The following is a 27,001-nucleotide window of genomic DNA, read 5'->3' on the forward strand; positions in this document are numbered from 1 at the left end:
TATTTGTGCTCCCTGCACAACACTGAGGTGTGGGCAATGCAACCACAGAAAGCAACCTGAGGACCAGTGGGTGGTAAAGAGGAAAATGAAGGAAAGGCAGAAAAAGCCTCAGCTGCTGACTTCTAATACAAACTTGCTCTTTTCCCAGAGTCCCTTTCCAACATGACTATGTTCTATTTGTTGGCTTTCCCTTTACATTTTTACATATAAATGTGTATTTTATCCCCAAGAACAACACTTTAAGTTTTCATTTGTAGGCATAACTTCATGAGTTCATTTATAGTATCTAGCGCGTAGGAAATTAAAAACCCAACCAACTACTGATGGATTGATGGGCATTTTTTCAATGGTCCAAGTTAAACCTTCCCGAGAATCTATATTTATTTGAAATAAAACTCTTGGGTGAGTGTCCAAGGAAATTTGTATGATGCCTTGTGTTTTATAAATGGCACAGAAATGAGTCAGACAGTTAAGCTTCCCATTGTACTACTATTTGAAAATACCCAGCAGATGGTTTACTAGCACTTCCTGCAACAAATAAAAGGTATCAGTTACCCTCACAAAACAAAACAGCACACAGAAGATTCATATATCAACAGTGCTGATATATTGTTTTTCCTCTTCCAGCTCAGTGGCATTGACTGTCATCTCTAATACCATCCCACGAGACTTGTGCTGGATCGCAGTAGAGTAAAAATGGAGCAAGGGTGAATAAGAGCCAGCAGCACCTTTTGCAAAAATGTTGAGTTACTAATATAAGTTTAGGATAAAACTAGTAACCCCCACTCCCCAGAGCTTTTGGAGCCAGCTTATTTCTATTTTGTTTTCTTCAAACACTGACTGGAAACCTTCATTTCTAGTGAGCTGGACAGGCATCCCAGCCTTCACCAGCACAATGTTGCTGTACCTGATTTTCAGTTCCTGCAGGTGGCAGTTCAAGTCCCAGCTGAAAGACCTAGTTCAACACATATTCCAACTATTATGCCCTGAGACAGACCTGTGTTTAAACACCAGACTTCCAAATCATTTGCTACTAAAGCTGACTTTAACCCACAGCTAGAACTGAGCATGGTCATTCCTTGGTGGTACCCACATGCTTCAGTGCAGCCATGAGCTTCCATGCTTTACTGTATGCATCTCTGCCCAAAATCACAGTGGCAGCTAGATGAGAGCCTGTGATCATAGCTCAAGAGTCCTGACTTCTGCTTGTGCTTTGTAACGACCAGATGTTCTTCACTCTGATACATACAGGATACGATCTCTCCACGAAGTCCATGGGAGTTTGGTCAGCAGCTTTCATGACATCAGCAGTTGATGCATAATGTTTTATAGGACAACAAAAAGGAATGTATTTATGGTTTTGTTATTATCCCTAATAAGGAAATAAGGTGAAAAAACCCACAGTACATGGTCTAGTCTATATGCACATGTGTTACTTGTATTAATATCAATGGGATTTAGAAGTACATATGGAGAGGATATGATATGTCCCAATGTGTTCAGCTATATGCTTAAGGAAGCTCCCTAAATGCTTGTAAATACGATCATGCTTTCTAACATAGCATATATTTATTTGAAAAACGTTAAATCTCTAAGCCCTACTTTCCAGCCCATTAAAGCCTCAAATAATTGTTTATTTCCAGTTTAAAGTTATTCTCTTTTTTAGCCATTAGAAGGCTGCCTGTAACAACATCTCCACAATATTCAGGGAATTAGAGAATTGATAATAACTCTCCCATTATCTGAAGGAGTACCTCTCTGGGAAGAGAAATACTCAAGATGAACTATATTTTAGTGACGAATTCTTTCCAGAAGATTTTGGGACAGGCTCAGACCATGTAGCTGAAAGGTCTGGAATGCTACTTACACAACAAACATGTGTTCATACCGTAGACCTTGGACAACTACATTCCTTCTGGAGGCCAAAGGTCTTGAAAGCTACTTATCCTTCTGGATAGACTTGTTCTCATTTCTCTCTCTTTTTGTAAAGGTTTGAACATAGGATATGTGCGCTAGGCACAAGACGTTTGTTCTGGATTTCCCTTATGGAAGAAGACATCAGAATTCATCTCACAATTTATGATCTGGTGCAAGTTGCCTTGGAATGAGACAGCAGAAGTATTTATAGAATACCCAATGCTTGTTAACAAATTATGCTCATTATGCTCATGCAACTGATCATTTTATTTGGCTTATCTTTTACTGGTTTTACTTCCTTTCAGTTCAGACTTGGTAACTGACTGTATGTACATTGTTGAGTACAGTTTTATCCATTAAAAAGATGACTGAGATGGTTTACTGGATTAGCAGCTTCAACTAATGTTGTAGCCACAAAAACAACAATAGTAATGGAGAAATAGTTATGACATTCGTGGTGCCCCTAGCACCCTACATGCAAATGCAGTGCAGAACCAAGTCAGCTGCAAAAAACCACCTTCTTTACTTACTTGATGTAGCCTTTTTGGTGCCGAGGTGATATGGCTCTTTACTTTTTAAAATATCATAATTTTACTTTGCTTTCTTTCTGGTTTTGTTTTTTTGAACATAAACAAAATTTGAGAGTTCAACTTTTATTTTACCTTTTGAATCTCAACTTACAACAAAAATCCCAAATCATGCTTTTTCCTACTGAAATACTTTTTACTTTGTAATAGAGAAAAACAAAACAAACAATCATCATCTTTTTAAACTACATCAATGAATGGCAAAGCCAAATCCGGTTTCCCAGCAAGGAATTATTAAAAGCCAGAAATAGTCCAAGACCACAGGAAATCTTTAAGCACCAAAATGGGGACAAAAGTCTCCTGGGGAAAAGACAATATGTCCTACATGGTCATTCATGTCTCCTTGTTATACAATACAGGGGTATTGTTTGTTTGTCTGCTTAAGTAGATGTGTAGAATAAAATTAGAAATAAATCCTGACTACAAAAACATTTCAAACACTGGATGCAGACACATGCATCGTAATACCTACCATCACAACTTTGTTATGATGCTTCTTTCTAATGTATAAGCAGGTAGACCTTTGGTCATTAATATATACATCACTCTTGCCTCATTATAATAAAGGCCACCAACCTCCAGCAGGATCTTTGACTTCAGGTCATATTGCATCTTGCTGCAATTTTAATAAAATTTGTCAAAACAACAGGAGAAATACTCCAAAATAGATTCACTTTAAAGTCAGCCCCCTTCCCCAGGAATTCAGACAAGGAATGTAAACCCAAAGATTTATTTTTCCATTCAGGTCATGCCTGGGGTAGACTGCTGTGTTACTAAATTCCCTAGTCTGAAATCAAGAGCAAAACAAAGTTAACAGGCCTCAATAGGCAAAAACCTCTTAAGATGGCCCTCCATGGACCACGACCCAAAATTATAGCAATGAGCATTATCTCAGCCATGAAGGCAATTCAGAAAAAAGCACAGGGCCCACAGCTTACCTCAACGTAGTCCTTGGCATGGCCCCAGTCTCTCTTAGCATCCAGATTGCCCAGGCTGAAGCAATCCAGCTGTCCAAGATGAATCTTCGCTACCGATCGGCTAATTTTTCGAGTAACGAAGTTGGCCCCTAGAATAGAAAGAAGCAAGAGGTGGTATCAGCATAGTCCCAGTGGCAGATAACTGGTCACAAGAAACACCTTGTATAGCTCTGCACATGGTACTTTCAGTCTGCATTCCCTCCCCTGCCACCACCTAGACCTGTCCCATCTTTTATCATTTGAGTAGGCTAGGCAGCTTCCAGTGAAAGTGTCACATTAGCTGCACTTTCACAGCAAACATCTTTCTTTGTGGGACTTCTTAAGCATTCCTAATTTGCTGCCTCAGTATTTAGTCCAGGCATAAAGCCAAAGAAAATAATTTGGAATGTCAGTTCTTAAACACAAAATGCAGAAGGTTACATAAAGAAGACAGACATCTTAGACCACCCTCAAGTTTTTTGTTACAGTTTCTTTTTTCATTTTTTTATTTTTCTTTTAAGGAATGCATACATCTAAATAAATTATCGATTTTTAAAAAATTGAGACTATCCAAAAATTACATATTCTCCAAAGAACTGTAAAGGTTAAATGCTTCCTACTTTTTAGGTTATTTGGGATTGTTGGTCCCCCACGTTCAGTGAGATCATGAAATTATGATTTCAACTATATTATTTGAGGGATGTACATTATTTTATCATGTTTTCATACTTTCATCACTGTATTGCTTTGGAAAATTCATGTACCTATTTCTGCTCCCTGTAGAGTTACGTTAAATAATATTTGTTTCTAGTTATTTTCCTATCTTGATTTTTAGATGATGAGAGCTGTACTTCTATAATGTAGTCACAAGCCTCCTCAGAAGCAGAGGGATTTGAATTCAGACCACGAGTTCAGGCTAAACAAGCCCAACGGCATTTGCACACTAATGACCCACAAAAATTAAAATTACATGCCTTTTTAATAGCTAAAAAAAATAGTGATTGAGTGCTGACAGATGATACCTCATCCGACTGGTAAGCAGGAAAGTTACTGAAAATGACTGCACTTGTAAAATGCTGCTAGCAAATTTCAAAAGTCCTAAGTAGCGCAGCTTGTACATTCAATGCATATATGTATTTTTTTCATTATGAAACTGCTCTTGAGATATGAATCTCAATATTTTCTGTCTCTTGCCAAACAAGTGATAGGATGCTGCTAGATTATTAATTTTTTTTCAGACTACTAATTTTTCCTCTAAAGTCAAGAGTACTACGTTACCTTTTTGTGTCATTTGACTCTGCAAACAGAAAATTAAAAAGAAATAAAGATCACACATACAAAACCAAGAACCATGTGAAATCGCACAATTAATTAATTCAGATTTTAATTTTATGCTAACTGCTGAACTAAGTGGAATTCTGCTTATTAGCCATTTAGAATGTGTTTGTTCTTGTTTTTTTTAAAGGATGAAAATGATAGAATTCCCATATTCCCTGAAAAAGAAACCATATACAAAGGAAACTTATGAACCAGGGCGATTTGAAAAAAATTCAGAAAGAAAATATACCAGAAAGTCTTTTTTATAGCGACATTCCTCAAAAATTGGACAAATGACTCAACTACAGGATAAAAGTGCAAACCCTTCTTCCAGGCTGCAACCCTCCATTCTAAAAAGGAAGACTATAATGATCCCAGTGATAAAGCAGTGCAAACCACAGGACCGACACTGTGACTCTGGTATTGCAGTTTCTAAAAGCAAAGTACTGTGGTTCTCCTGTTCCTGGCTGGATGGGCTTGCAGCAGGAGTGGGGTTCTGTCTTAACAGAAACCAGTGATAGTCTCTTTGGCTTAGTCAGACTGGCACTTCTCCAAAGATTATTTCCATTTTTTATATTATCTAAGTGCTTTGCAAGTCTCACCAAGATTATTACTAATAAATTAAAAACACATTCAAACTATTACACAGGCTTATTAGGATTAGCTCTGAAACTTCCTAACCTTTTCCACTGAAATACTTTCAGTTAGCATTATTATTCAGCAAATAATAATTGAAGGAGAAGCTTTTTTTGTAGGATAAAGTATATGGCTGTATGTTCCAGGCTGCAGCTGAATAATAAGCAAAAAAGCACTTTCAACATTACATTCCCATTTGCAATAAAAGCAGTGAGAGCTCTAGCGATCATCTGCATTATAACAATCTTTACAGTCAACCAACTAATGAATGTTAGCTTCCAATTTGGAGAAACCATATTGACAACATAAAAAAAAAAAGTATTTATTAGTTTGTGTATGTGTGAGAAAGACAACTTTTATACTATCAGCTTAACTTGAAATATATGAACGGTACTGCACAAGAAAAAGCAGATTTGTCTAGCATAGCACAGCAAATTTAAATAACTGATGCCTTCTTGAAGAGCCATTGATAGCTGGAGAGAAGCAATCTTTGAAGATCTTCTCCAAGCAAAATCAGAACATACCTCAAAAGGCTGAAATGAAGGATTAAGTGCACCACAGTGAAAAATATAAACCTATATTTTCCAGAAATATTCTATTAAGGGGTCAACAAAATAATACCAGCCCTCTTCTTGGAATTGCCTCAGTATTAAAGCTGTGGAAGAAAAATATGGTACTGTTCATTCTAAGAAATGTGACTAGATTTCTTTAATTTTTTTTTAATGCAACCAAGGACTGAATGGCACCTTTCAAAAGCATTTAAATGATATGGTTCATAAACCATGTTTAAATACCGATTCTCTTCAAACACGGTATCTTAAAATATCCCATTATACTATATGTTTGATCCCATGCCATTAAATGTACATCATAACTAGAATTTAAACTGATGCCCATTGGAGTCATACAAAATCATTAAGGCTATGTCAGCATTTCTATTATAAAGTCCTGTCCTAGGAGTTTGTGATCAGGCTGTAGAATCTTGCTTTGGCCCGAAACTTGGCAGACATAACGTCTCCTTCCTCAAGAATGATGCTATCTAAAAGGTCCATGCAAAGTGCTACAGATCTCTTTATATAACTAAATACAAAGTACCTTTTGAGGCACAGAAATGCTTAGCTTCCTTCTTCCTCAGGAGGCTTTGAGAACTTTATAATGTTGAACCTGCAAGAGCACTTTCCTCCATAGAGCAGCCAGCTAGTGCCAGCAAAAGCATCAGCAGAGCTACTGGTGGGATAAATGCTTCAGTGCTGCTAAAATGCCATCAGCTTTCACAGCTGAACAAGATCTACTTTATTAGGATACTAACACGATTAATTTGCCTGGAAAGGTGTCTGTGGTAGCAACAAAATCTAGCTTAGATTGGTCAGGATGAGATATGCCCAAAATCCACATTTGTCTCCTGACTTTGTGTTGCTTCCTCAGTTCAGAGAGGTTTTGTAAAACCCACCTCACTGCTCACACCTAGTACAAATGAACAGGGAGTGTTCAAGATTCTATTAAATGTCTGATGCATTTTGACTTATTTGAACACTTTTTCATAATGTGTGAGGCTGGCACTGTCCTTGGAGCTCACCATCCTACAGTAGCCAAGAGAAGAATCATTCTTGCTCCCTAGGGTAGGTCCAAGCATGCTGGGCTCACTGCCTTATGTAGTTGTCTCTGCAGCACATACATCGAAACCAGGATGAGCTACATTATGCTCTCGTTTGCACTGTTACTGACAGCACTGCAATAGCTGTACTGCAACAGCAGAGATCTGGCCAGAGATAGCAGAGGATGCTTTGGTGTGTCTGCAGTTCCAAACAGCCTTGGTTGAGCAGTGCCTGACAAGTTTTACATTTTGAAAGAGGCTTTAAACATGAGTTTTCATTATGTTAGCAGCTCTTTTAGGAACCCTGGGCATTAGTTGAGATTTGTTTTTAAAACCCAAGCCCTCCCTCTGAGATCATTAGCATTCCAATAGGAACCATAAGATCTGATTTACAAAACCAATTTATCCTACATAAGATTTTAAGCAAGGATTCCTCATCAAGCAGACCTGATCTGCAAAACATATAATTTGTCAGCAAACCACTACAGGAACAATAATACAATAAAAAGAAATAGCAGAGGAATAATGCAATAGCTTCATCTTTCCAGTCCAGGCGTGTCCCCCACTGGGCCATCTGGACTGGAGTAGAAAACGGCTCCTGCAGCTCATCCCTCTGAGAAGGACACAACCTATATTTGGCAAAGATACAATTTTAAAAGCTGGACATATCTCTCATTGACACATACTTAAAACTATTGCTTCAGGGAAGCACACTCTCAATGCACTTAAAGTTCTAAAGTTGGATGCTCCAAGAAAAAAATAATTAAAAAATCCGGTTCTCTGCATCAGTACCCCAACTGCTTTTTATCAGCACTGAGGCTTCATCATCAAGAAACTGCTTGTTTAAAGTAGGTGTTTTTCTCTAGAATCTGTGGTTTATATGAGGCAGCCAAGTGGATAAAGCAGCCTTAAGAGCCACTGTTAGTGTAAGTACTTCTTTTCAAGACCTGTCCTTATCTAAGCTCTCAGGACGCCATACAAACTCAACAGGTGACAAAACTATGGTCTTAGGAAGACTGCTATCCCTGTATAACACTAGTTGTTTAATGCATAATAAAATCAATCATTAATCCTAGTAATATAATTGAACAACAGTCAAGCTGATAGCATTTATTAGCAGCAATACTTATTATTCAGCTGAGATGCAGTCCAAGCACAGACTATTAAGCTGCCTTAAGATCTTTTTCTTCATTTTTCATAAAATATGATAAAAAGGTTTCTATTGCAAAAGATGCTGGCACAAGAAAAAAGATGTGGTTTTTTTTTTTTTTCTCTCCAAGTTCCTACAGTTCTGGCATAGATTGTAGTAGAAGCCTGACATGTCTGAGCACATATTGTACCCAGTGCTTCTAGTAACCCAAAGGAATATATTTCTTTTAACATATATATGTTGCAAATGATACATTTAATGAGAGCATTCAAATGTTTTGATTGCCTGAAAATGCACACTGCTCATAATTTCCATTCTATAGGAAGCTTTTGCATTCTTGTCAGAAGCTAAAATTAAAACCCAAAGCAACACCCAGTTTTTCTAAGGAAAGAAGTCCCAGAATCTCCCTTAATTTATCCTGATAATATCAATAACAATTGCTCTGAAGTCAATGAAGTTATGTCACTATAAACCAGATGAAAAATCAAATTACAGATCTTTAAACTAACCTTCCTTATTTTGGTTTCAAATGGAATTTTCAATTTTATCTTGATCAAAACAACAGATACAATGCTGCATTCTGCTAAAACTAGTAAAGCAACTACTTAGTATATGGAAAACACTCATGCATTTTAATTGTGGATCCACTCTCAATTTAAAATAACAAATTGTTCTCACAACAATTATACAAAGTAGAAACAACACTGTTTGAAGACAAAGAAAAAAAAAATCACTATTGATAGTGTTTTTTCCTTTCCCAGATCTTTATAATATCCTGCAAATCTTAGACAGCAAGTACAGATACATTTGGATGAGCTTGCCAGAAAGCTCACAACCAGGTTTTTGCAAAATTAAATATGAAATAAGGGTGATAGTATTCAGAAGCAATTCATTGTAAAGTCATGTACTGCATGCAAAACAGTCTCCTAACCTGAGCAACTAATAATTTTATTTCCTGAAACATGAGACGTAATGCTTTAATCCTTAAATTTTAATCCTGTGTAGAATAGCTGGAAATACTTTGCTTCATCGTAATATTTCCAGTCACTTCCTCTGTCTTTAAAATTGTCACGCACCTTATGATGAGGTTTCTCTAACACCTTTCCAATGTTTTTCAAACACTTTCAATTTACATATGCCCAGATATTTTTCATTGGACAGGAGATCTCTAAACAGGAAAGATAAAGCTACTGCTAGTAGGCTTGTTCATGAACCCTATTCCCCCTCAATGCCCCGGGAAATAAACATGTGACAATAAAATCCACAAGTTGAAAGGAAAGGTTCAATAAAATGAGGATAAATGTCCGTCTTTATCAAATGATCCTCACTAGGTACTACTTTAAAATATGTGAGATCAATAGAACAAAGTGGTACTAATTCCTTTAAATATTGCTAACAAAGACATTGGTTGGCATATCAACTGAATCTTTCTGTTTCATAATATATTGACACACATTTTGAACTCTGCAAAAAGTAAAATGTGCTAAGTCTGCTTGGCCTCATTTTGTATTTACACCACACTGTTCAATGGCATTCCTCGGGTAATGAGAAATATACTACTACCTGTAATTTAAAAATGAGGAGATTGAGGCAGAAAGGTGAAGGTGCACAGAGGTAGGAAACAGCAGCAGCAGGAGAGCAGTGCACTGGAGGAGGCTGATGCTCTTCAGCCCTAGAGCACCTCTGCCCCTGACATCCACTTGCACACTGAGAACATTTGGACTGCTGAGGGCAACTGGAGGTCATATGAACTAAGCATGGAGGGGACAAAAATTAATGATTTTCATAATTTGAAGGGAAAGTAAGAGTGAGAGACAATCTTGTGAAGGATGACAGGGAACAGGAATTGGGCAGGAATGCAGAATGCAGGGAGGTTTTCTCATGGAAGGCAAAAAGACAGCATAAAGCTTACCTGGAGGGACAACTAACTAGTAAGCCCTACAAAAGAGGCACATGAAAGTAGGGAGAGACACCTACCAACCACCACCTGAAGATGAGAATCAGAGGTGACCTTTGTCACAGCACAGAGAGCCACACTCCTCATTGATTCAGTGGAGCTAACCCACCACCAGGGATCTGTCATCGGGGCTTTCAACTCTTGGTGACTGTTTTGCGTACAAACAGATATGGGTTTCCACCTCCCAGAGAACAATGACAGGATGATTTCTATGACTACCCAGCAGCACTACTCTAAAGTGACTATGAAAACATTTTGTTTAATTAGCAAACAGTCTGGAAATGTAACACAAAGCTCTTAAATACCACAATCAGAATATCCTTACCCAGGACTAATTAAACACCTCGTATCTATCACATAGGTTTGTTAAAAGGATAGGGTAACATACCAATAATAACTGCTGGAAAAAAGGTGCTAGTTTAGTGTATTTCCTCTATACAATTTTTCTGATAATATTTTCCTCTCAAGAGCTGCACACTGAACAGAAAAAGGTGAGACATCAAAGATTCTTATAAAGGCATACTCAAACATTAATACAGAAAATAATACATATGTGTTATTCATGTTCCCAAGTTTATGCTGTTAATGGCACTTACATAAACAGAGCAGTGTTTTGCTTACAGAAAACTTAACCTTTTGCTCCAAACTATTCACTTTGATTTTTTAATCACAGTTCATATACACTACATTTTAAAACAAAGGTAAATGTCTTTAGCCACTCTGATTTGTTAACACTCATTTAAGCCATGTATTTTAAATTGTTCAACTAATGTTACTGGATTAAACCTCTCATTTAAGCTGTCACAGAATTAGACAAGCCCTTGCATGTAGGAGCTATGGGTAAGCATGAATGTGCTTGCCCATCAGCACAGACTCTTTATATTGTTTAAGCATGTGTAAACAATTGCAGTTAAGTACATGCATTGCTGGCAACAATAGTAGAAATGCATGCAATCAAAAGGAAAACCCAGCACTTGAACAAAATAGAAATATTATGCAGTCTATAGCAACCTGCACACACACACACACAAAACCCCAAACAACAACAAAAAACCTGATTTTAACTAATGTCATTAAATAGCTATCGAAGTTCAGGCAACTGTGCCCTTAAATTAAACACCCTTTTCCTTTTCTCTTTGTCTTTCCCCTCCTCCACCCTCTCAACAACCAGTAGCACATCAAAAAAGGTGCTGTTTGATGGTTCAAGCTGAGACATTCATCCTTTACCCCAGCACTCCCTTGAGATGAAGCAGGCAAGGCTTTTAATCTTACCTGGTGACACATGACTGACTAATACAGTTTCTTGGACCTTCTGACCTCTGAGCAACTAAGTCTGGTTGGTCTCTGGGCCTCTCCAGGTGGCTAGGACATCAGCTTGTGGCAGGTCACAGTATAATAGAAGATTTGCACAGATCTCCCATGTCTTTCTGTGCACTCATATTAGTGCTAACTTTCACTGTGCAAATTTCTGAGTATAAAATATGTCATTTCACTTCAAGTCAGAGGTAAAAAGAATTTTACTTCTACTTGAATGCCAAAGAGTGCAACAAGAGTTAGCCTTAAAACCAACCTGGCATACAACTTTGCTGAGTCAGTGCTAATGTATTTTCTTGGAGAGAGAAAAATGGTCTAGCTACAGCCAAATAACTTACTCAGAAGTTTGCCTCCCACACAAACTAATAAGCAATCCTAGACAGTGTTGACACTTATACTGTATAACTCAAAAATTTCCTACATCCAAGTACCTCCCTTTTGGGCTTTTTTTCTCAGCTGTTTTTCTCTTAGGACTTTCCTCTAGCAAGCTTTTTAGAGTGGTAGTAGTCAAGGCATCCTTTATGCCTTCAATACATTGTTTGGTAAATGTGTTTCAATTTTCATAAATCACCCTTTGCTACAAGAGTCCTGGAGTCAGCAAGCAGGGGTCCTGAAACACAACTGAACTGTACTTTCAGAAAGCTGGAAATAGACATTTGCAAAGAAGTTACTGAGAAGTAATAAGCCAGGAGAGCTGGAGGAAAGAAGAGAAAGAAATCTCAGCTTCTGCAAATAAAGGAGGTGCAATTTTTTTTCTAGTATTTGAATAGGGCATAGAAAACACGAGGCACTTCAATATTTCATCCATCTTTTATGTTACGAATAATTAGATTCTCCACTAGGATGTGGTGAGAGAGGTGCATCTCCAACACAAGTGATGACCCCAAGAATTCAAAGTACAAGTCATCAATTGCACTGGTATGTGATTACCAGCATGAGGACAAACTGTTCCAGCTACAGCTACCCCCTCAGCCTTGTAACAGAATAATGTATATAAAGGTTATAATGTAATAAAGCATATGCATGCTTCTGACAGAAGTCAAAAAAATCTCTACAGTGATGTGGAGTGCAGTCAGGTTGATGTGTGACCAGGGGTATGAGATGAGCTCATGGTGCCTTTGGCCAGCTCTGGCTGCCCTGGCTGTCCCTGCTTCCCAAGCTCTGCTCTTGTACTTGGACAAGTGGGGCTGCTAAGGACAGAACAGGACAACTCTGAAAACCATTATCTTGGATAAAATCAAAGAAATGGCCCTCAAATGCAGTATTTTAACAACAAGCCCCGCGTGAAACAAGCTTCTAAACAATTAAGTGGGGGGGCAAAGAGTACAACTCAAAAGTAAACCCGCAAGGGCAGCAGTTTTAAAAGAGAATAGAAGGGAAAGGCAGAGGCAAGCGGACAATACACCAGAAAGACTTCAAGCCAACAAAGACAGCATGTCCCTTCTGCTCCTGAAAGACTTGGACATGTTTGGCCTAGCTGTGCTGACCTCCTCTCCTCAGAGAGCCAATAAAAACATTATTTCACCTAGCTGCAGTTACTGACAGTTGCTTAAGCTTCCCATAAAAAGTTATGTCCTTATTTCAGAGCAGGCCATGATCGCTCTCGGGGGACCCTGGAATTAAGCAAGGGTGCTGGGGCTTCCAAACCCAAACCCTGAACTGGAAATGCCACCAGGCAGAGTGGCAGCTCTCCCACAGACAGAAAAGATACGTCAGGAGGTTGCAAAAAAGCCATTGGTCCTCTGGCATGAACCCTGGGCATGTTGCTAATTTTCACCGTAAGATGAAAAAGGCATCGAGGCTAATAAATGGATACTCTTATTTACTGAGAAAATCATTTGAACACAGGAAAACAGTAAAGTTATAGCATACATTTCAATGAACATTCCCTTTTTCTAATGTTGCCACTGAAACTGAATCCCACTCCAGCATTCTTTCTGTGTGGGAATAGTGTTTCTCTAGTGTAATTAATAAATTAAATAAAAATAAATATGCAGCTATAAACCCAGAGAACCTAATTGTTTGGCAGTATAAATTGGTGCAGTTTCACTGAAGTCAGGTTACTTAAGTTTACAAAGAAGAAGCCAATCTTGAACACTCCACCATTAGCACATCCAATTACCACAAAAATTTTACATAAGAAAATGGGAAACAAAACATTTACGAAATGAATAAATGGCAAAAACCTGAGTGTCTGGATAAAATGTCCATTTACCACAGTTCAATTTGTCATGCTCACTACTGTTTTAATACCAGTATTTTTAAGAACACTTCTTCCTTTGTGGACTCTTGAAATTCATTGTTATCCTGTTTTTGTGATATTTCCCATTTAAGTTTATACTTCCTCTAGGAACAGAAAAGGCAGTCAGATCACCTGCTGTTCCGAGATGCCTACAATACTTGAGCACAATGGGGTGAAATCAGGACAGAAAGTTAGCTCAATTCTGAATTTCCTGGCTTTGTATTTTTAGTGGGACCTTTCAGATAATTTTAATATCCCCATACGTAGCTGTGCATGCTCTCAGAAAACCACACATGCACACACACACGTTCTGTACAACATCAGAAAAAAAGCTGAAAATTCTAGCACTAGGAGTTAGGATTATGTGTGCTGCTGCTTTTGAATGCACAATTGTAGTCTCATAAAAGGCCTCTAGATTAATTCCATATTCTATTTTTTTTCCTAATGGGATTGCCCTCTGTGCAGAGAATAGACTTGCTCTGAGAGCAGAAAGTACTCACTTGTGAGAAGTGAAGTAGGCAGGGATCCTATGGAGTCTGAAGGTAAGTAAAGACAAGAAATAACGGAAAGATTTAAAAAAAATAATAAAAAAAATAGACTCACAACTCAGTCTGATTAGTGCTGCTATGGAAAAACGAAGAAAAGCCTGGTTTCTTCTGCAAATACTGAAAGCATGCTTAGAAGGTCACTTACATCAAGATTCTCATTTAGTCACTGCTGCATATTCCTCTGTGTGCCCTCAGGTGCAAACAGATGTGATTTTAATTCTGCATATCAATCAATCAATCAATCAGTCAATCAAGACTTTTCTTTTTTTTTTTTTTTTTTTTTCATGCCTATGTTTCTGACCCAAAACAATAAGGATAAATTGCCAGCGTCTTACAGAAATTTGAGAGAGTCTTGATACTTGTCAGACAATGAGAGAGAAGTACCCTGGGAAGAGTCAGAAAGGGATGAAACCACTCTCAGTGCAAGGTTTGAAGAGTGTTCATGAAAGGGCCACAGAGTATATCTGCTGTCAAAACTCCTTTCTTGCTCTCTGCCTGCGCCAATATTGACCATATAGCCATCCAGCTAAGAACTTTTTATCCTGTGCAGAGAATAAGGAAGACTGAGCTTGTGCAAACAAAAGCTTTATCAGAACTCATGGGCACAAGTTTGAGTTACATTTAGGCAGGCAGCCCATATTCAGTCATTATACAATTTTTAAGCCAATCAAGTTTGCAATGTTCCTTTTTTTCCTCTCCTTTTATCCTTTTCAGGATGTACTGGTATTAACCTCATTTCTATCTCCACAATAATGTCTCTGGATGGTGAGGAAGACTTTAACTGCTACAACCACAAAATTCTCAAATTTCCCGCTGCAGTCTAGAACCCACATCCAAAACTGGACAAAACTGAATTTGAAACAGTTTCCTAATGCACACTGAAGAGTTTGTCTCTCCAAGTGCAGTTCATTGAGGGGCTTGAGGAGCAAGGAGGGAAATTGCTGAAATTTAATCCTGAACCCCATGTGAACCCAGGGATTGGGACTGCATATTTTCCACTGTCCTGCCATCTGCTGCTTCACTGCACATAGTAATCTTTGGCAACCCCACTGAGAGCTGCCTGGGCTGTGGCTCTGTTCAGACAGGGTGTAGAAAGAAAAGACACTGAGAATGTCATGGCTGGCTGACCAGACTACTGAGATCAGAGAGATTATGCCTCATTTGCTCACCAAGCCCTGCCAAAAGCAACACCATTTAACTGCAGGTACTCAAAACCCAACAGGCATGTTTAAGGGAATTCTAGGCTTAAAAAGAGGACCATTCATAATGTGCATTTGTTGGGGATACTGTAGCTACCACCTTTTGGCATTTATTCAGGAGAGCTTTAAAAGAAGGTTTACAGTGCCCAGCATTTCAGGCACAAGTGATATCTAACCTGATTTACAGGACACACAGACCTGGAAGATGACTCAAGGCAGGAATAAACAAAAGGGACCTAATAGCCCAGCAAACAGAGAAAAACAGAGAGAAAACAGAGCTGTTATTTCAAAACAGCTACAGTCTGTTTAACTCCCAGCTGTGAAATGCTGCACAGTATGGGAGTGTGAGGGTTTGGTACTTATATGCATAACCTTCATATGTCATCTCATGACAAGGGACCTCCCTTGAGCTGGAGCCAGATCTACATTTGTTCCCCAGAGCACCCCCATAGCCTCCAGATGCTGCAGGCAAAGAATCAGCTCTCAAACTGATTTCCTCTGACCACACTCTTCTGAATAAGGGCCCCAACCCTTTTAGTGATAAACTACCAAACATTTACCTATAGAATTCACTGACTTTTTCAAAATGTTGACTGTAAAGGCTAAGGAATATTTCTGAAATGTCCTAGAGCTGCTGAGGGATATTTTCCAAGGGTGTTAAACCTGAAAGAAAATGACTGTAGGATACAGAGTTAATGTGGGATTTTGAATCATGATGACACCAACTGCCTGTTGGTCATGTATCTCCCTCATCCTCCCTGCTTCTGCCAGAAGTACTAGAAATGAAAATGTAATTGTAAAGTTGTCTACAGCAACATCCTGCCTTATTTCTTAGCTCAATTCCACTTAGCTTATTTCCACTGATCGTGGAAAGGACACTTTTTTTTCTTGTAGCTTCTTGGGAAAACAAAGACACTTTAGTAAGATAAGCTGGTCCAGGGGCTGCAAAACTGTGGCTGGCAGATGTCAGGGTTGACAAATGTTCTTCTAATTGAAAAGGGACACTACAAAATTGTCCTCTGACAGTTGCTGTCATCCTTTCTTCTTCCCTGCTGCTCTACTGCCTCCACTCTGTCTGCCTCACAGGGTGATCAGAAAAGAGAGTAAAAGCCACGTAAAAGAGGAGGAACAGGCATCTTTTTTTCCCCAGTTCCAGCTGTGTTGGAGCCAATAGGCTCCATTATTTTGATGATTCCAGGACCTCATTTCATCCCTGCTTAACAGAAGTACACAGCAGAGGTGGAAACAGCCTGCAGACTTACAGAGGGAGCTGCTGAAATCCCAAAGCCATTCCTTTCTAGAATGACCCTTCTCTGTGAGAGCTGGAGTCAAATAACCTCAACTCAACCTGATCTAAGTAGGTCCTGCACCCAAGTAACCGTGGTGGCTCACAAGTGAGTTTTGTAAACAAAAAGTAAGGCAGAAGCAAGGCAAAGAAATCAAACATGCTTTCTATGGTATTTTTCTTTTTTTTTTTTAATGCATATCTTGAAAAGAGTAGGTTTGAAGTAAAAAGCTTCCCATTAACATTCTCGTAGTAAACTGTTTCTCTGCTGCTAAGCTCCACTGAATCAGAGCTCTCCACTCTTGACTCATAACCTCAGTGACAGTCACGAAGCTGAGCAGAGCCACTTCATAAAATGTACTAAATGAAGCAACTTTTAATAATAACAAGGACTGGCAGGTAGCCATGGTAGAGAAAGAAAGACCTAGTAGGAATGTCCTGCAGCATAAAAGTCTCTGTTGTTCTTATTACTGCAAAGGAAGAAAATCTCTTTAAATGCTTTTGATTCAAACGATGGTTTGACAGAAACGACGGACAAGACAAATGGCTGTAAAACAAGGCAATTGGATTTCCTACTGCTACAATATCTTACTTGGCTCCCATGACACAACTTCTCTGTTATTCTGCCTTGCCATGGTAAAGTAAACTTACAGGCTACCCAGAAAACAGATGAGTGTAATCAGTCCTTTATAAATGATATCCCTTCACTCAAGGAAAGCAAATAACTTTGCGTGCTCTATAATAACTGTTTCTAATACTTCATTTATTCTTTAAATTGTTTATAAAACACTTCAAGAGAGGTCAAGACAAGAGGGCAACAATAATTGGAGATTAAGGAGAATCTCTAAGTATTTTGCGCCTGTGAGTAAACACTTTGGCAATTGTTATGATACAAGATAAATCTACTAAAAAAATAATATAACCAGCTTATTTATGATTTTCTTGAACATACATGTTACTTCATCCTATTATGTCCAAGAGAGAGTTCTGATCTTTTCCACAGCTATTTCAATTCTAATTTAAGCAGCTGCAGAGCTGCCTGATGCCACATAATGGGCAAAGAACAGCAGATTTAACCTGATCTTGTATGGAAAGAACCCGAAGGAACGATGAGCCAAGGGCAACTGATCTTCTTGTGAAATTTTCTCCAAAGCAGGGGCTTTCCCTTTCCTCTTTAGAGGAAAAAATAATTATCAGATGAAAAAATATGAGAATAAAATGCTTCTTAGTCATGTTTCTGCAGAGCCCAGAAAAGGCTGCTAAAGAAATCACCTGTGTCTCCTAAACATCTCACCTGTCAATTAAAAATAAACCCAAAAGAAATCACCGAGAAAGAAGAAACAGTCAAATTCTAAACACTTATACAGAAATAATAAATTTGCACATAACAAAAACATCTGCTGAGGGATTTTAAAGTAGTCAACACTACAGATATGTCAGTTTAGTGAAATGAAGTTAAATTCTTAAGGTATTCCAAGACTTTCTATGGAACTCAGCAAACAGTTTTTTACCCATGACAAAGTACTCTCTTTACCTGTTTTATATGATAAGGCTATAAAAATACATGTTCAAGAATCAGATTTTTTTTTTTTTTTTTTTTTTTTTGTTATGCCCATGTTTCCATGATCTTGTCAAAGGCACAATGTTAAGTAGATCTAGAGATTCAACTAGAGTTGTCTCCAAACACATATCAGCCTAATCAATATAGCGTATTACCACATTTTCTTTTAATCCCAGTAAAATATTTCTCCTTAAACCCACATATTCCTTGGCACTACGTTAGGCAAACATTGCAGCACCATACAGCACATGTCACCCAGAGTCAAACTGAACTGAAAATGTTTTTAACTGCTTTTTATTTTTCTAAAATGGGAACTGAGAATGGGAAATAGGAGCTGAATCCCAACTGTTACCTGAACCAAAATCAGAGTTGAAACTAGTTAAGAACATAATCAAATACTCAATTATTGGATCCGAATAACCACGCAACTCTACAGTTCCAAATTTTGCATTTTTCAGCTCAAATTGATTCAGAAATACCAAGGCAGATAAATAATTGCTGATCTGACCAAGCTGAACTGACTTGCATCAGCATCAAAGTAAATCAGATCTGTTCCAAACCATGTACTGGTTCTTCATGATGGTTTACATGTGGCTTTTTTTTTGTTGTTGTGAGGGTTTGTAAATTATTATTGTTTTGTTTGTTTATTCATTTCCTTTTTTTGTTTGTTTTTATTATTTGTATTTTTCAAGCATCACAAGCACATATTCTTGTACTACAGGAAACAGAATTTTCTTTTCATTTAATATTAATTATATTAAACTTAGCAGTTTCTCTCACAAACATTATTTTAGAGTCAAATGGAAACAAGGCTAAACAAACACTTCCAAGTAGACACCACCTGCATTGTTACATAGTTGACTAGTTCTGCTTTTAGAAGTGAGGAATTAGCAGGTCCTCTTAAAACTATCAATGTTATGTTTCTGTCCTAAAAGCCTTTTGTAAAGTGCTCACCTTTTCAACATATAAGCCTCCCAGTGCTTTGAAAAATCTGAATGCTTTTGTCATTAAACAGCAGGTTTGAAAATCTGATCAAGGCAAGCAAGCTATTATTCACTTAATGGTATGAACTTTAAAAAAAAAATCAATAGAACTAGACTTAGAGACAGCCTATAAACATCAAGATGCCTCTCTATTTCTAGGATCATGGCTATAACACTACATGTAATAAAAGGCAAAAACATTCAAAAAGAACATAGAGCATCAAGTGGCTGCATAAGCATTTCTTTCAAGATAGGCTACAGAATAATAAGATGCATTTCCCTTAATCCATTTAGGATTAATGTCTAATTTATTTCCTCTTAGTAGTCTAGAGGAAAAGCATATTTTAAAAAGGGTTAAATATTTTAGATTTTTTTATTATTCAATAGTAAGCCTTTTGTATTAACCCACCTGATTTAAACCAGTCGAAACAGCATTAAATTTGAATGAACATTCATGTAATTATGGACAATTTTGATTTATTCTGCTTTTACAGCAAATTTTACTGAGCATACTAATTCTTTCACCAGACTTGCATCAAGCAGCCATTTTCAAGCATCATACACATACTCACACACAGGCACAATTTTGGAAAAAATGAATGAATATTTGCTGATGACTGTCTGATGAGTGCTGATGCCTGGTTATCATTGCCTATAAATGTGACGGTAAAGCAGATGATATCACCACACCACCAAACCCACAAGGAACCTGTAGAACCAAAGTGAAAGTGGGCACTTAACTTACTTGCAAGTAGACTGAAATTGTGCAATAACTGCAGCATACTAATGAACTCAAACCCAGAATTGCTTCATCCTATGATTTCAAAACAAAGACCTTATTTTTCCATTAAGTGCAGTTTAAGATTATACTTTTCTTGAGAAAAGCATCATTACAAGACACAAGTAAAAATTCAGTAATGACCTGTTATTTATTAATTACTTTTCTTTCTGACACTATTTTGGCAATAGATCTTGGACTCACCAGCACTACAGAAACTGTTGCCAGTTCTCTAGCAAGTAGCACTTTCAAAACTAGGAAGCAAAGGTAGAATTTGTCTACTGTTGTTACATGAAATCAAGCTCTTAAGTTCTCAGCCTAAGTTATTGTTACACCAGTCTCGCTCTGTTTTTCTTAAATATTGCATGGTCTGTGGGGACTGTTAAATATGCTACAAAAATAAAATTAAAAAAAAAAAAAGATTGTATATATGCTACACTTTTTTTTTTCCTTTGTGTGAAACTCAAAAAAGGTTTCAAGCAAACAATTATTTGTACTACCTACTCAGTTAGCTAGTTAATGGACTAATTCACAGTAACATATTCACCTGAAGATGTAAATAAAACACAAGCTACCTGGTGTCCTTTGCATATGACTTAAATTAATGGACTTGAGACTACAGGAACATAAAATCTGTTAGAAAGCACAGTATATTGATTGACTGTGATGCAAGATCATGCTAAACTGAAAGCAGAGTCATTCTCCTAAATACAGCAAGATCAGCATTTCTATGAGGACACATCAAATATATCAAATATACACATCAATATATGAAGTATAAGGGAGACCCATAGAGCCACCTTTTAGATCAGACACATGACAAGCACATAAAATTTTCAGCAGAGGTCAGATGATTTAAATCACTACCTGGAAATGACAGCATATCTGGATAGGTTATGGCCCAGGACAAAACAGCACATCACTCTGCTAGCTGGAAAATGAGAAGGGTGTACACTGCCTAGTTTTAGAGGGCAGAGGTTTGTCTGTGATACCTGAATGTCTACCCCTACAGATCATGAGAGCAAGTCTTACTACCAGCACCCTTCTATCCCATGACTCTGCTAAAGAAAAGACAGATCATTTCTGCCATCTCCTACTTCCCCTACAACATACTTAGAGGATACCAAAAATCAGTGCAAGGATTTGAGAAAAGCAAGTAATATTCCTGCTGAAAAGCACATGTTAAAATTAGAAATTACTGGTCTGATTGCCAGTGACAGATGCATTCAATATTTATGCAGGACAGAAAAAAGGAGGATTTGCAAACTCAAATGCCTGGCATGGTCACAGGACAGGCTTTGCTCAAGATTCAATGACACTTCAGCATAAATGCTTAAAAAAGAAGCAAATCACTGGTAACATCCCTAACCTTGAGACCAGAGATATTTTTCAGTTTACTCCATTTTCAAGAATTATATAAAATTTGATAAGTTTAAGAGCTCTTCCTGATCTTTGGAGGTGCACAGTGTCTCCACTTATCTTGAAGAAGTACAGTAATGGCTCATAATTTTTTTTACAGTCTGTAGCAAATAAAACTCAGTGTATGTGAGAGCACACAGCATGCCAGGCAACTCCAGTATCCCTAACAGATGCACACAACAATCTGGGCATGAGGCACAGCTGAGAGAAGAAAGGTGTCAGCAAGAAATCAAAAAGCATATTTATAAATTAACTGTTTCAAAAAAATTTAAAATATATTCAAGGTAAGATGTTTCTCTGTGCTACTGATGTTTTTCTCCTGTCATCTGGCTTTGTTTCAAATCCCAAACAAGCCCTGAATTTACCATATTCTCACTACCCAGACTTCGGATTACTGTAAGATTTTATTTTAAAGTTTCTGGCAAATATTGTCAGTCCACCTATTGATGGCTAATGATGCAATGAATAAACACCTTAAATCACCCTTAATGCAACATTTTTAATAAAGTTGAGAAATATAAGATATAAGCTGGAGATCTGAGATGCTTTGCTGGACAATTCTTTTACTACTTGTAAATGTATTCACACTGAATGTCATTAAATCAAGTTCTTGACATAAAAAAGTCCATCAGCACTCCTGCAGCATTTGTATAGCAGTTGGTCTCAAACTCACACATCCTAGGGCAAAAATCAAGAGGAAGTAGAGGAAACATCATATTATATTCTGTCTGTCAGCTTGGTTTAAATTTGTTTTCCCATACCAAAGAGCAACCCTGAAAGGTTTGATGGGAAACCTGCTAACTGCAACCCTCAACCCTTTGTTTTAAACACTAACATTCTCTAGGGGTGAGCTACAATGCAGAACAAAATACGCAGCTGATATTGCAACACCAAAATAGTATGTGGTATCAGGTTAAATTAAAATAATTACTTGCAAACTGTTTGATATATACTCATGCTTTTGGACATAGCTTTCATTTGCCAATTGGTGTCTAACAATGAGGTAGAACATATAACTAAATTTTCTCTATGAAAGGCAAATCCTTGAAAAGGAAATATTTTAGCATGAGTGGCAAGGAATGCACACATAAACAGTGTGGAAAACACCTATAACTGTATATACTGATATAAGTCCTTGTAACAGGTTAAAATCTGCTCAAAAATACTTGCAGTTAGACAAATGAGACTGACATAAATCAGCAGTCTATCTTGGTATTTCAAAGTGACAGTAAACTGGTTATATTTATGAATATTAAACTTTCATGCACTCCCAAAAAGTACATAATGCATGCAATGGTCTGAAGTCCAAGTACCTATACATGCAGTGTTCATCTGTGTGCTTTTGTTTCATGTTTTTCAACAAAACGTTCCTGGGGACCTCTAGTAAAGACTTACTGCAGCTGAGGTATGAAAAGAATATTCAAACAAAGCCCTGACCCAATTTGCTAACCTTATTCCTGACCTCAGATAAAGCAGCTTACCTTCCTATGACACTGATATACAATCCCACTATATGATGAAACTTATTAGAGGTGACATCTGATTACATTGTATTTCTCATTTATTTGTTTTTCATGAATCCTGATGACTTTGTGAGGAACAATCAGTTGCCATTTCAATCTGAGCATTTTTTTAATTAGTTCCACTAATGGTGGAACTGTTTTATTGTGAACTAGAGTATCTCTTGATCAGTTTCCTATATCTTAAATGACTGAGTGGCTCAATTTCAAATAACTCTCAGAACAACATGCACTTTTAATGAATTCGTCTAAAATTTTTTTTTTTTTTTAATTATACAAGACAAAGTTAGTAGAGTTCTAATGAGAGGGGATCACCAACCTTGGGGAGAGCTATTTTAAGAAAAACAGGATGCACATTCCTGAGAAAATGTTTCAGATACTAAGATGGACCTGGTAAGTGTGGCAGTCACTGTATAGGTACAACATGGGTGTTTGAACATGCTTTCAAGTTTCTGCACCTGATAAGTGGTGCCCAAAATTAGAAGGTTACAGAAAAAGGCCTAAAGAGTCTCCAGTCCTTAATAACAGCTCTGCAGGGATACCCAGCACTTCAGATGAGCTTTAAGCAATTTCTAATGGTCATTACGTCATACTCCCAGGGGAACAGTGGCATTGCTGATGTTGGGTTACATACTAGGGAGTAGATGAAGCAGAATTACACTGGTGTCTCACCGAAGAAATTTGTGTATTCAAGAGAATTTATGTGAAGTCAAAGTAGGGCACTAGTATTCAGAAGCTTAGGAAATAATTAGTTCAAATACAATGAATAAAATGCTAAAAATTCATGACTTATAGTATATCAGCCATGAAAGACAGATTCATTTATACGACGTATCTCTTGCAATAACAAAGTGACCTTTGATCTTTGTGTGATTTCTTTCCTTTCCTGACTTGTACAAGTTCAGTAAGACAATAACATTATTTAAATTTGAGGGGAAAATGCAAGAGGAATTCTTAGGTATTCACAACAGAATGGAATAATTGCATAGATGCAAATGCAAGAAAAAAACAGCTCAAGTAGCAAAACCAAGAAATGCAGATGTAGCTGAGTCTCCACATCTGGAGAAACTGAATCCTGCAGGGTGCTCTCTTGCCTTTACACTCTTGGTACACTGGAGCTGTGACTTAAAGATGCATTCAAAGGAGATGTGATTCTCCAGCTAAAGTGGTTTCCTTCAAAAAGGATGTCAAGTGCAGCAGCTTGGACTGAATTCCAACAGAGCCCTGGTCTGAGGGAGCAGTGGATTTTCTTGTGTGGCCTCTTACCCATCAGCTACTGGGGTCTCAGATGACCAACCACTCCATCTCTGTACTGCTTCCATTGCTCTCCCCTGACGTTCCAGCAAGAGCAATGGGATACTTGGGTTAAATGCACTATGGCAGTTCTGTTCTGAACATCTGCAAACTTCACATTGACTTTAAGTTGGTTTGTAAGATGAAAGATATAAAAGTGCCATCTTTTGCCTGTATTTCACTTATGTTCTCATTTATATATATGAAAAAAAGCGCAGAACATCACGTTTTGCTCAAGGATGAATAAATGTAACAAAGGAAAAAGAGAAATAGGCACCTAAACCATATTATTTCTAAAAACCTTGTTATACTTTGTGCACTAATGAAGCCATAAGAACACTACAAGTGAGATATATGGTCTGACCACTCCATTTCCCATTGCTGACATCCACAACTTCCAGATTTTATTTCAAAGATTTGGAATCATATTTCATTAAAGAAGTCTGTAAATTCTCAGTTTAAGAAACTACCACTGGTATCTGCTAACATAACTTGATAAGAACTAAGAATTATACCATAAGGTTTTCTATATTTAGTACTTTAGACATTTTGTAAATTGTGTTGATGCTCTTTTTTTTTTTTTTTTTTTTTACATTAAAAAACATTGAAATCAGTCATGGAAAATAGCAAAAGCTGTACTCAGCTTTTTTCTCTTCTTCTCAACACAGTACAAGCCACAAGGGAGCACATGATTTAATGACAAAAAGATGCATCTGATAAGATAATAATTTGCTCACGGAGAGATCTGGGTTGAGAATGCAGCTGTTTCAAAAATCTAAACCCACAGGCAAGAAATTACTTAGTTTTGGTACAAACTGTATCCATAACTATTTAGACAAACTGGTGACAGACTCCAGGAAAGTGCATCAAGTAGAGAAGTACAGAATTAGAAATACTGAAGACCAAAAAAAAAAAAAAAAAAATTAAGAGATGGTAACGATCCCCACAAACTATTGTTGTGAAGACAGTATAAAAATATTGCAGCCATTAGACTGTTCAACATAGCATCTTCCCTCATCAGTGACTTATTTGAGAAAAATATCTTTTTATATCCCAATTCAGTTCATGTACGTGATTGCTACATTCTTATACATGACAAGTTCCATGGCACTGACCTGGGCTACATGGATGGCCAAAGTTAAAGGCACACAGCGATGTTCTCAGCCTTCCTTTCTTATTTCAGAAGACTGGTACTGCTTTCAAAACATGAGCTCACAGAGGGAAGCACACTCATATTTAAACTCATATGGCGATTTCTTAGCAACATAAAAAATAGACAAAAATCTCCATATATTGTGAGGTGCTTTGACCAGTTGTAATTACTCAATATTGCATTCAACATCAGCAAAATTAACTATTAACTTCTTTTGTAACATCAGATCTTTTTCAAGGGGAAAACACATGTACTTAGGTAAAATAGCAGAGAGGTATGACCTGGCAATTCTCTATTATTGCTGTCAATATTACTGCAAATCCATTTGTACATGCAGACCCTAATGCCCACATTTATCCCTGCTGACATTTGACTGCATGTGTAGATAAGAAAACACCTGCATGGATCACTTAGCAGGATCAGTCTCATAGCAGGGAGAAAAAGGCAAGAAGAATGCATGTCTTCAGGACACTGCGTGCTTTCTCTGTTGAAACATGCAAACTAAAAAGCATGAAATGATCTTGGCTCTTCAATAGCACACTAGTATCTGAATAACTCCTTTTACATCAGCTAGGGTACCTTGCCACCTAGTTTTCAAAATCCTGGGCAGACAGTCCCTGATGATAGTGGCCAGCCTGAATTCTTCTCTTCTTATAAGCAGTCAGCAAGACACAAGCAGCACACTGCTGACTTTTCCATTTGAGATATACTTGTGGGCTGGGAAATTTTGTATTAAATGAAAGAGATGTAACTCTGCGCTGAAAATTTTACACTTCTGTCTTTCACAGGCCTAAACTTACAAACAAGAGCACCAGCAAAAGCCCTTAGTATTTCCAACAGTACTAGGTTGACCAAGCTCCTCTAGCACCCGAAGTGTGTCAGGAGTCTAGCAATTAGTCCCCTCAACCAAAGAAATTTGAAAGGGAAATCTGGCAGATGCTGGCTACAACTCTTCATAGGAGACATAGAAGAGCAGCTGTGACAGTAGGGATTGCAGGGATTTCTTGTGAAAGTTGGTAGCAGATGTTACCATCTGCTTCTGCCTTCTCTGAGAAATAGAGGCAAAAGAGATGCTGAAAGCTTGTTAAAAAAAAAAAAAAAAAAAAAAAAAAGTAACACCAAACCCCATAAATCCAGAAGATACCCAAACACATTTACAGTGCGCACAGGAACCTCTTGCCCCCTCCCCCCTGGCAAACCTGTGATCCAGATGCACAATAAAAGCAAGAACACTCCCCATTCTCTTTAAATCATGATTTCTTTTCATTTTAATCTTCCTACATGTACTTTGACAACATTCAGCCTGCAACCTAACACCTAGCCATTTCCTCCCCGGCTGAAAGAGATCACAGAAATGAGCAGTTGTATCCCTTCCCTCGGGCTATACAGCAATGGTCTGATGACAACTGCTTTACCAGGGTTGGTACCAGACAAAGAAAAACTCCCTGCTGAATGATCTGCAAAATGATGTCATGTGTGGAGGCAAAGTATTTATTACTTAAGGAAAAAAAAAAAAGCTCCACAATAAAAAACAAACAAAACTTCTGTTGCATTGTGTCAAGAAACATGCAGTACATGTTTGTACATCGTGG

The 27,001-nt window shown here is 37.6% G+C and overlaps 1 protein-coding gene across 1 annotated transcript in view; it reads right to left on the reverse strand.

Moving 5' to 3' along the window:
• Positions 1-27,001, reverse strand: part of GMDS (GDP-mannose 4,6-dehydratase) — a 414,580-nt gene that overhangs the window by 219,272 nt on the left and 168,307 nt on the right. The window contains exon 7 of the mRNA XM_071736566.1: positions 3,443-3,570. Coding sequence (XP_071592667.1) covers positions 3,443-3,570 — 128 coding nt within the window. The remainder of the gene's footprint in view (positions 1-3,442; positions 3,571-27,001) is intronic.

This window comes from Heliangelus exortis, chromosome 2 (assembly GCF_036169615.1).
Source record: "Heliangelus exortis chromosome 2, bHelExo1.hap1, whole genome shotgun sequence".
Classification (NCBI taxonomy): domain Eukaryota; kingdom Metazoa; phylum Chordata; class Aves; order Apodiformes; family Trochilidae; genus Heliangelus; species Heliangelus exortis.